At 35.3% G+C, this 12,556-nt stretch overlaps 1 protein-coding gene across 2 annotated transcripts in view; it reads right to left on the reverse strand.

The window, feature by feature from the left end:
* The window catches only part of sh2d4ba (SH2 domain containing 4Ba), a 35,326-nt gene extending 28,673 nt beyond the window's left edge, over positions 1-6,653 (reverse strand). The window contains exons 1-2 of one of the 2 annotated variants that reach the window (XM_056471078.1): positions 6,385-6,653; positions 829-1,046 (exon numbers count right to left, since the gene is read on the reverse strand). In XM_056471078.1, coding sequence (XP_056327053.1) covers positions 829-1,003 — 175 coding nt within the window. In that variant the 5' untranslated portion in view covers positions 1,004-1,046; positions 6,385-6,653. Of the gene's footprint in view, positions 1-828; positions 1,074-6,384 lie in introns of both variants that reach the window. The other variant, XM_056471079.1, reaches the window with a different exon arrangement.
* Between the last annotated feature and the right edge of the window lie 5,903 nt (positions 6,654-12,556).

The raw sequence follows: 12,556 nt of genomic DNA on the forward strand, positions 1-12,556 counted from the left end.
TTTCCTTCTCAAAGTGGTTCACCATAGACACTTCAGCGGGGGAGATTTTGAGAAATAACTAAACTTAATCTCCTTTGCCCTGCTCAGGGCTCTCTCTCGGGACAGCATGCCAAACAAGCTTATTATAAATCATCAGCTAAGTGTGAACTCTTGAAAATGATGTAAAGAAAAAGTAACCAAAAGATTGGGTTTGTCCATATTTGACCCAAATTGGAATTTAACAACCCAGCATTGTAGTCTTATTGGTGTTGAAGCAACATGATGATTGGGACTATATGGATAAAATAAAGAGTTACATGTAAAGATTTTCATGCATTTGTTGTCTTTTTATAGCTAATAAGTAAACAGATTATCACCCTTATTGCTTTCTAGCGACTTGGAATTCCACTAGAATAGGCTTTATGTATAGATGCAAGTCAAATGTCCAGATATCAGATATTATGCACAGTATCTGATATTAAAAAACACATTTGGAAGTGGCTCAAACACTTGTGACTGATCAAATGCAGTTTGTGGGTTCAAATCTCTTCTCCATTTCAGTGAAGAACAGCTGTTCATAAGCTTATAAAAACTCACTGGTCCTGAACACCCATATTTGGAAAATTTGAAGGAAATTGATCACCATCTGGCCAACAGACAATTGTGGAAATAAATAATATTATATAGTATAATTTATGATAATAAGCTATATAATAAGCAAAAAACTAATTTAATTTTTTTTTTTTTTTGGTAAAACAAATAAATGGTTGCTTTTAGGTGTGTGTGACACCTACATCAACAATATAAGAATATAAGTAGGCCTAGGAAAGATTGCCTTGCTGGACTCACCATCTCTCTCCTTGACCAGAGGATTTTCCCAGCTTCCCTCTGGTCCCTCACACGCTGTCCATCGTCGCACTTGCTCCTGACGTATTTTGTAGAAAAGAATCTGCTTTTGCTCTTCATTTAGTTCTGCCAGAAGCTCTGGGTCTACAAACATGTCTCTCAAGATCTGTTGCATCATCCTGGACAGCCAAAATCTGCTCTCCGGGAGAATGCTGGGAGAACTGCCAGAAATATTTACAGCAGATTTCCTTCAGTCAAACAAGGTGAAGAGTTAACTGCCATTACGGCTTTGCCTGATACAGCCAGCAACATTTTACTCCTAAAAGTAAATAAGTGATACTTCAACAGCAAAAGCCCAGAGACAGTAACACAGTTCCCACTTTATTAATATTGACTTATATGTTCGGCACTGTTGGTTTTAGAGGAATTTCTTAAGTTGTTGTGGCAAAACATTGTGCAGGTTGTAGACAGAATACTATTCAAAAATTTGGAAAAGTTGTTTAAATCTATTGTTGCATAATTTTTTACCTGCTAGGGCATGTAGCACATACATACATTTTTGATTTTGTTACACTAACATTTAGGCCCACATAGATATTGCATGTGCAGAAATCTGCAGATTATTTTAGCTCATCAATAAATCGGTTTATTAACTTATGTGTGTAAAATGTTATATTTATTCAGGTTTTATATTAATTTCAGTAATATTATTAACTAATCTGCAAGTGTTTATATGATTTACTTAAAAATACTCTTTGTATATTGTAAATATTTTCTGTCTTTTAGTAGATATATTATATGAGATACTTCTATTTAGATCTGCATTGTAAACCTTAAAAAAAGTAAAAAACAAATCTGCAGATTTTGTACAAAAATTTACACAAAAATTTCCACAGTTTCTGTCTTGTCACATTCAATAAAGTGTACAAAAATAAACAACCCAGGCTCATTGTGAAAATTATTATGTTTTTGTATTTGTGAATCCACCAGAGGCTGCTGTGTATGCTTTTTGAGATCTCAAATTTCTCTTCGCACCTGCTCTTTTCATGTAAATCCAACAGAGGTCGATGACGATGGAGTATTGAATGACGATGGAGTTTTGAAAATAAACACATTCAGTAAACTTGTTAAAACCTGGTACTGTTTTTTTTGTTTATTTCCAACATGCAGATTACATTGTTTTAGCACCTGAATACAACATTTTTACAAAAAGTTGCAGTTTGGTCTGATTTCATTTTGGTGATAAACAAACTTGTTATTTAAGTGCTTTACTACTTAAATAAAACACCCCTGGCTGGTATCTTTTACATTTTATTTTGGTTACATTTTTGGTTACAGTTTTTACTAATATTTTTTAGCTCAATAAACTCATTAGCTGCTTATTATTGGTTAGTAAGGTGAAAGTTGGGTTTTGGTATTGGCTAGGATTAGGGATGTAAAATAAGATCATTTTAGATCATCATCACTTTATCAGTGGTAATAAAGAGTTAATATTTTAATAATAGACGTGTAATAAGCCAGTAATAAAATTTCTACTACTCTAACAAGTAGAACTGCATCATTCTCGCTAATAATTCTGTAAGTGAAGTGAAGAGACTGAACAAAATTTGTCTTTCTATTATGCATGTGTGGTGTTTTTATGCCTGCGCACTCTATCAAATGGATTATAATTAAAAGGCAAAGTGTTTAACCACATATAAACCAATTGATATTTTCTGCTTTAGAGAGCACTTCTCACAGATTTTTTTGATTAGACAGTTTCTGGAATGGCTTGACCATCCATAATACTATTTGCAGTTGGTTTACCACCAGTTCTTTGTTCTTTTGCTCATTCTTTCTCATCTTTTTGTTTGCCAGAGTCAGATGTTTTATATTCTCTAAAAAAGGCAAGCATCTGAAAGTCTTCTCATCTGTAACGCAGATGAAGCTGGATTTTATTGTATTGCTTTCATTAAGGCTGCCAGCTGAGCTGCAGTCAGGGGTCTGTTTCTCAAACTGGAGACTCTGATGTGCTTGTCCTCTTGTTGTTGTGCATCTGGGCCATCTACTTCTTGCTTCGTGGCTACTTTGCTTTCTTCTTTCAGTACTGTAAGAGCCTTCATCTCTCACAACAGATGGATGACTTTTTAGGGAATGCTTTTTATTTAGCTATTTTATATTGACTTACAAGAAATATTCTGAACAGTGTGTACTGAACACTATGTATTAAATCATATAAATATTAGTTGTAAAATAGAGCTGGGTGATAATATATATACTCTATATTATGATATGAAAATACATGCTCAATAAAGGTTCTATATAATATTTTTTATACTGTATTTTTATATTTTTTATACCGTACACTCTCAGAAACAAAGGTACGCAAGCTGTCACTGGGGTGGTACCTTTAAATATATACTTTTAAGGCAGACAATGACTATAATTTTTTAAGCCACTTTTGATACCAAATGATCAACTAGAAGTCAAGTTATTATTTATAGAAGTCAAGAAATATTTAACAAGGGAAAATAAATTCAAATTTAAATTCAACAATTCTGACTTCAACTGTAATATATATATATATATATATATATATATATATATATATATATATATATATATATATATATATATATATATATATATATATATATATATATATATATATATATATATATATATCACCATGCGTGATCATCAAAGAGATAACCAGATGACCAATAATTCTTGGCTAGAAATTGCAACAGCCATAAACAGGAGGAAAGTGTTTTGTTAAAAAGTTTGGAAAAACCTGAGGGATAAGTTTGTTAAAACAAAAAAGAGGCCATGGCAAAAGTGGAGACCCATGTGGTTTTAATATTACAGAATATGTTTTTCCACCATTTATAGGTTTTACACTGATGTATAATTTTGAAGTTAAAACAATGTAACAGCTACAAACTAAAATTAAGTAACAAATTATGTCTTTGATAACTAGAAAAGAATATTTGAACCTTTCAGTTTACAGTTTACTGATGCCCTATTTCTAGGCTTTATTGGTGATAATGGACAGGGTTGTTGGACCATTATTCCTTTTTTAGCTTATAAGTAGAGGACAGAAACTAGCTAGACAGTAATGTGTGAATTGTGGAGTGGGCAAAATAAAAAAAAATATATATTTTTTTGCTTTTATTCTTGCCATAATAAAAAATAAATTGTAGAGCAACACATTTTCTCTTGTCATTGATATTTAACTTTAATAGGTAAAACTGTCCGAGATATAAACAAAAGTGAGTGATGCATCAAAGTTTGATTTAAAAAAATCTTGAATGTTTATAAAACTTTATAATCATTCATTCATTCATTCATTCATTCATTCATTCATTCATTCATTCATTCATTCATTCATTCATTCTCTTTTCAGCTTAGTTACTTTATTAATTAGGGGTCACCACAGCAGAATGAACCACCAACTTATCCAGCACATGTTTTCCGCAGCGGATGCCCTTCCAGCTGCAACCTATCACTTGGAAACACCCATACATTCTCATTCACAACTACGGACAATTTAGCTTACCCAATTCACCTAAAGCGCATGTGTTTGGACTGTGGGGAGCTCCTGGAGGAAACCCATGTGAACGCAGGAAGAACATGCAAACTCCACACAGAAACGCAAACTGACCCAGCCGAGGCTCAGACCAGTGACCTTCTTGCTGTGACTATTTTATTAAACATAATAAAAAATAATTAGTTTTAAAAAGAACATAGTTCCGGAAACTTCCTACTTCTCTGTTTTTCTGTCTGACTTTACGGTGGCTTTCTTTTCACCGCCCCCTGTCATTTTAAAGAATATCACAATGGCGAATGTGTCAAGTATAAAAGCCTCGTCCGTTTCTTGAGGTGCGTGCGCAGTCAGTGGAGGTGCGCGATGCGGTGGCAGGCGAAAGTATAAATCAGCCTTAAGATGTTTGTTTGTTTGTTTGTTTTTTTTCCTGCAGTTCAATGGTGCATCTAACCTGTCTTTAGTACTGTTTAAATTAAATAATTTTATTTTATCACAAATTTTGTGATTTTGCATTTTCTCTTGCGTGTTTTTGATATTGTGATATAGGTCTTAAATTTAATACTTAATGGTTTTAAAAAGGTCTTTAAAAGTCTTAAATTTGACATCATGATATCTGCAGAAACCCTGCTGTTTGTTATCCCATGACACTGGGATAAGTTAATACAGTTTATAAAGTCACAAAAGTGTTTTATAAAACACAATAAGAATAAGAAGACCTACAACTTAATTTTTGTGACATTTTATTTATTTAACCTGTATATATATATATATATATATATATATATATATATATATATATATATATATATATATATATATATATATATATATATATGTAAGTTTAGGGTGGGCGAATTGTGTTTTATTGCCTTGATCTTATCTGATTCAGCAATTATGGATAATTCCACCAATACCACCAGCTAAAAAAGTAATTTGTACTCTGAGTAGTTTTTATGAAGAGTAATTTGTACTTTTACTTAAGTACTTTTTAACACCAGTACTTTTACTTGTAATTGAGTATAATTTCAGCAACTTGTAATTGAGTACACATTTTTAGGATTTTAGGAATGTTTTATATTCTCTAAAAAAGGCAAGCATCTGAAAGTCTTCTCATCTGTAACGCAGATGAAGCTGGATTTTATTGTATTGCTTTCATTAAGGCTGCCAGCTGAGCTGCAGTCAGGGGTCTGTTTCTCAAACTGGAGACTCTGCTTTCTTCTTTCAGTACTGTAAGAGCCTTCATCTCTCACAACAGATGGATGACTTTTTAGGGAATGCTTTTTATTTTGCTATTTTATATTGACTTACAAGAAATATTCTGAACAGTGTATATATGTATGTATGTTTAGGGTGGGCGAATTGTGTTTTATTGCCTTGATCTTATCTGATTTAGCAATTATGGATAATTCCACCAATACCACCAGCTAAAAATATATATATATAAGTAGTAGTAGTAGTAGTAGTAGTAGTAGTAGTATATATATATATATATATATATATATATATATATATATATATATATATATATATATATATATATATATATATATATATATATATATACACACACATATATATATATATATATATATATATATATATATATATATATATATATATATATATATATATATATATATATATAAATATATATATATATATAACAGCAATAACTATTTATAATATTTGGTTATTATTAATACACATTAATAATACAATATTAAGTAATAATGATGATACAATACAATAATAAAAACTAATGTTCATTTGTAAGTAATGTTAAAATAGTACCTGCAAAAAGTAATAATAACATCTAGAAACTATTTTCGTGTCATTTACCACCTTCTTCCAGAATGATAAATAAAATACACCAAACTTGTGAGCAGTATATTTTTAAAACGCTCGTTGCACTGTGTTGTGTTTTATAATCTCTAGCAGGTGTTTTCTACACAGAAAATCGATCGTTAGCATTCATCAGCACTGTGCAGTTTGTGTTCCTAGGTCAGTTTTTCTACATTATTCATCTTACTGACCTGCTCTGGCTCCTTCAGATCCCTCTGTGTCCTGCCAGCATGGAGCTTCTCTCTGTGTCATTGAAGAGTCCAGCACAGCCAGGTGATTTCTGCTCTTTTCAATGTTGCAGTTTTTCCTCCCATCAGGTCCATGGTGAGGATTTGTGTGCCTCCATCGATGTTGTGAGCCGTCTCTGTTATGAAGGTCAGACGTGTCCCACAGGTGAACAGACAAGGGCTGTTGTCAACCTATAATGCAACTAGATCTCTGTTGCTCGCTTTCTTTTGGTCTCTCACTTCAGCACACAAATAGCCACACACACTCCTATAAAGAGAGAGAGAGAGAGAGAGAGAGAGAGAGAGAGAGAGAGAGAGAGAGATACTGCTAATGTAATTAGAAACCTCTCTGTTGTCCTATCTAGGGTTCATCTGGGCCCATTGCTTTCTTCATTAAGTCTGTCCTCTTGTGGTACACAGCTAATGCGTATGCAAGAGAGATTTTGTATTATTCTTTAAACCTTTTAAGGAAATTTAATGCTGCTGACAACATTGAGATAATCTGTTTGAATGAATTATTAATTTTTTCAACTTTATGTTGTTCATTTTCTTTAAGCATCATCATCATTAAAAAAAAAAGATTGAACAAAGCACATTTCTTGTGACTGGGTTTGTATCAGTACATCTTATGAAATATCTGAAGGTGTTTTGGTGTATTATAATGAATTTTAGTGTTTTAATGTTCTCAGCTGGGCATCACAAACAACCACATGGTGCATAATTCTCCCTTCGTCCGTTATCTTTCTGTGTCAAGGTTATTGTTCCATTTCAAAAGAGCCTTGAGTTTTTTTTCCCATGCAGCCTTCATGAATGTTATGAAGATGTTCGTGCAGGTTTTTAGTGCAGTTTATTTTATTAAATAGAAATCTATATGTTAATCGTATTCAGATGGATTTGATATAGATTATTCTCTAGAACATTTTTTAACTTCTCCAATATAAAATGATATATTAAATATTTATTGTTTTAATTTAATATTTAAATTGTATTTATATCAGATTGTTTATATCCCTTAATGTTTTAATTAATCCTTTATGTATGAAAGTTTTTCACTGTCAGTGTATCAAATTTACACTCACCGGCCACTTAATTAGGTACACCTGTCTATCTGCTCGTTAATGCAAATTTCTAATCAGCCAATCACATGGCAGCAACTCAATGCATTTAGGCTTGTAGACATGGTCTGCTTCGAGCTGATAGAAAGGCAACAGTAAGTCAAATAACCAATTGCTACAACTGAGGTATGCGGAAGAGCATCTCTGAATGCACAACACGTCAAACCTTGAGGCGGATGGGTTACAGCGGCAGAAGACCACAACGGGTGCCACTCCTGTCAGCTAAGAACAGAAATTGCACAATAGAAGATTGGAAAAACGTTGTCTGGTCTGATGAGTCTCAATTTCTGCTGTGACATTCGGATGGTAGGATCAGAATCATGTCAACAACATGAAAGCATGGATCCAACCTGCCTGGTGGTGATGGTGTAATGGTGTGGGGGATATTTTCTTGGCACACTTTAGGCCAGGGGTGGGCAAACTCGGTCCTGGAGGGCCGGTGTCCTGCACAGTTTAGCTCCAACTCTAATCAAACACACCTGCTTATGGATTTCTAGTGATCTTGAAGACACTGATTAGCTTGTTCAGGTGTGTTTGATTAGTGTTGGAGCTAAACTGTGCAGGACACCGGCCCTCCAGGACCGAGTTTGCCCACCCCTGCTTTAGGCCCATTAAGCATCATGTCAATGTCACAACCTACCTGAGTATTGGAATTAACTATCACATAAATATACTTCTAAATAATACCATGAAAGTATGTTTCAATCATTTACTATCCCGGATTTATAAGTGGTTGCCACAGTGGAATGAACCACTAATTACTCTTGCATATGTTTTATGTCCTTTGGCCACAAGTTTTTTTTTCATATACTCAAAGATTCTGCTTCCCTGCTATACAATTTCCTTCTGTACTGATGTTATAAAAATGTACAACTTAAAACAATACTGATACTTTCTGGTGGACAAAGCTGAAATTTGGACTTTCACACAAGTGCTTTCCTCTTCTGTACTTCTTAAAAAGTCAATTTATCTCCCAGCAAGCTTAAGCCCCAGGCATCAAGACAGATTGTTTTACCTCCTTGCCCAGCTGTAATGACACATGAGATATGGACTAGCAGAATTGAATGTGTGGGTGAGTGTGTTTCACCATCTGTAGGTCTTATGTGTATGTCTGTGTGTATTGCCAGATGTGAGTGGACAAAATCGATCAACGGCTTCTATAGCCTTTTGGGCCACTGGTACCAGAAGTTCTCAGCACAAGTGAGACCGTTTGGACTCAGGGATTTATGTTTAAAACTTCTTGTTTCTCCTTCAGAGGTTTCATAAAATTATTCTTGAATTGACGAGTGAGATTATAGTTAGCAAAAGTCAGAATATGTTGTAATGCAATATTAAAAAGTTATTTCTTATCACAGAGTGATAACAGTTATGACATTTTTTGAAGGACAACCTGGAAGTTATGCTTCCCTCAACAAATACCTAGATTTTCCCACACTGGCTTTAATACGGAAAATAAAGAAGCTTATTATCATCTATAATGATAATTATCCCAATTGTATGGGTGCCAATTTATTTGAACAGTTCCCTTTAGACATTCTGTTGACTGTAACTTTTAAACAATGTGTTGATAAATGTTCGTCAGAGCCTGAGCTAGTCTTGCATACTCAAAGATTCAGATTTTACACACAAATCAACCAATCACCATTTGTTTGAAGTATCTTTTTGAGGGGTGTGAACACGTAACATCATTGTCCATACATTATTCGACATAATGTCTTTCTATCTTAAAAGTTTGACCTCATGGTGGCTTGTTTAAAGTCAGACCATTAAAGAACATGACACACTTGTCACTTGGAAATCCTGTAGAAATCTACAAAGTCTAGAATGTAGAATCAGATGACAACTTTGAAACTTTAGATGTGCTCGCAATTATGTGTGCCATAGACATTCAGCCTGTGGTTTGTGGGTGCAATATCTACCCTTGCAGTAGCTGAAATTAATGTTTAGTATAATGTCTGTAGAATGTCTGGTTTGGAACCATCTATTAGATAATTATATTAATTAGATAATATGTAGTCTAGACATTCTAACTACTGTTAGTTGAGATATAGTTGAAATTTTACGTTGGATTCAACATTTCTCAGTACGAGCATGAGTAAGTGTTTTTACAATCTGTCACTATTGACACAAAATGACCCATATTGTTTTCAGGGGAAATCACATCAACATACATCTATTATATTGCAAAAAATTGTGTTGTTATAACCCATCGATGGGTCAAATATGGACAATATAGTTTTTTTCCCCAATTAAATTAGAACAGAATGGAACAGAATAGAATGCCTTTTATTGTCAATTTACACGTATACAATGTACATTATATACATGTGAGATGAGATTAAGTGCATCTCACTACTCAATGCAAACATGTATATATATCCTATCAATACAGATCACACTATACAACAAATTACAGTAAGTAACTGTTGACGATAAACAGTAGTGCAAAATAGGGGATTGGGTAGTAGGGTGAGGTGGAGTAAACTGTTCTAAGGTAGTACAGGAGATATATACAAGATGTACTATGTAAATGTAAGATGACAAATAAATAGTAGTGCAAAATCGGGGACAGGGGGTGGGGTGAGGTGAGGTGGAGTAAACAGTTCTGAGGTAGAACAAGAGATACAATATTCATTCATTCATTTTCTTTTCGGCTTAGTCCCTTTATTAATCAGGTTCGCCACAGCCACGCCAGTCTATACAGCATATATTTTATGCAGCGGATGCCCTTCCAGCTGCAACCCATCACTGGGAAACACACCATTCATACACATACACTACGGATAATTTGGCTCACCAATTCACCTTAGCGCATGTCTTTGGACTTGTGGGGGAAACCGGAGCACCTGGAGGAAACCCACACGAACACAGGGAGAACATGCAAACGCCACACAGAAATGCTAAATGACCCAGCCGAGGCTCAAACCAGTGACCTTTTTGCTGTGAGGAGACAGCGCTTCCCACTGCGCCACCGCGCTGCCCCATATACAATATATAATATGTAAATGTAAGATGATAAATAACAGTGCAAAAGTAGTTCTGAGGCTGAATGAGACATATATACAAGATGTATATAATTAGTGTATTGCATTAAGTCCAGTCCATGTGTGTGCATGTATGGGGTCAGTGCATGTGTGAGTTGAGGATGGTAATGGCTTTTGGGAGAAAAAACACTTTATGTCATGACATAAAATGATACTTAAATGACACTTTTTATCCCAAGTTCTGGTTTAGATCATATTTGACTCAGCATTGGGTTAAGACAACCCAGCATTTTTTAAGAGAGCATTTTATGTATGCTGTAATACATTTACCCAATCATGACAGTGGCTGTTTATTTCAAAATTATGAATATGCCTGGGCATCATAGTGGCGCAGTTGTGTAGCACAGTCACTTCACAGCAAGAAGGTCGCTGGTTCAAGCCTTGCGTGGGTGCTCTGGTTTCCCCACCAAGTCCAAAGACATTTGGTATAGGTGAATTGGGTAAGCTAAACTGTCCATAGTGTATGTGTATGAACGAGTGTGTATGGATGTTTCCCAGTGATGGGTTGCAGATGGAAGGGTATCCACTGCTGGAAAAGTTGGCAGTTCATTCCGCTGTGGCGACCCCAGATTAATAATCCGAAAATAAAAATGAATGAATGAACATGCCTTATTAAAATTAAACTGTATTTAATTGTGTATATAAAAAAACTTTAAAATAAAAATCAAGATGGTCACAGGTCCAAAACTACTGAAATGAGATGGGTGAAGAGCAGACACCGATACTGACCAATGAAAAGTCCTGTCTTTGCAGGCTTAGTACAAACTAGTTTTTGTTTTGTCCTCTGGCAGCTGTTCTATGTCCTTATGAGATGTTCTTGGAGATTTGTTTGTGTTAGTCCACCAAAACATAGCAGCCTCTCTCTCTCTCTCTCTCTCTCTCTCTCTCTCTATTTTTGCAGTCAAAGAGGGACCAATGACGTAGTTCATCTAAATTCATGACCCTTTTAATTGTTTCCTTTTTAATTTTGTTTTAAAGAATGCACAAATTGCCTCCACACATTTCAGTCGTGTGCTTTATTGCAGACAGGGGGCAGTGTTGAGCTAAATTTCAACTCCCCATTAGAGATTAGTCGGTCGTTCAAAACAACACTAATCAAGAACAAGGCTTCCAAACAGGAAGAACCAATCCGAGCCAAGGCTGTCGCTGCCTGCTTGGCACTGGTCTACCTGTCGGTCACAGTCTGCTGTCAGGCTTTGACTAATGGTGTCTGCCAGTCTCGTATTCACGCTCTCTCATACTCGCTCTGTCTTTCTGGCACTATTCTTTCTCCTTTATGTTGCTTTCTTCCCTCCAGTGACTTGTCACCCATTTCCCCGCACATTTTTATCCACCTCCTCTTGTCTTCCCTCTTCCAGTTTCTCTTCTTACTCCTTTCCAGAGCTAATTTATGTAATAACGGCCTTGCTTTTTTGTAATTAAGGAATTGGAGATGAGTGGGAAAGCTCAATGGTGAAGAGCAGCAGAAATATTTCCTCCCTCAGACAGTCTCATGGACACAATCTCTTCCGTGTTTAGAGTTACGCGCAGCCCACCTGCGATGCCCACGTTGCCTTGGGCTATGCACAGCAGCACATAAATTAACACAACAATGAGAGTCTTCAGCCAGCGCATCTGTTGCGCACTGGGCAGAGAGATGAAGGCTGTATGGATCAGATACAACAAGTAGAGGGAATTAAAGCACTGGATCAAACACACAGTGAGAGTGGAAGACAGAAATCAATCTGGCTGTTTGAGTCGCTTTTTATTGGCCCAGGCAGACTTGCTGGGGTTATGACAGTTGTCCCTGTTGTGTGATTTTTTCACTACTCCACGCTCTTTTTCCACTCTGCATTATAGCTCTATTACAGAAGCTTAAGTGTAAGTGTGAAGTCGCGCAGATTGACATTGAGATTTGTGTGCATGTCAGAGAGATGCATTGCTTTGGGTGGAGAAGTGTTAAAATGACTAAGCAGACACCATATGCACCATAAAATT

This window comes from Danio aesculapii, chromosome 13, assembly GCF_903798145.1.
Source record: "Danio aesculapii chromosome 13, fDanAes4.1, whole genome shotgun sequence".
Classification (NCBI taxonomy): domain Eukaryota; kingdom Metazoa; phylum Chordata; class Actinopteri; order Cypriniformes; family Danionidae; genus Danio; species Danio aesculapii.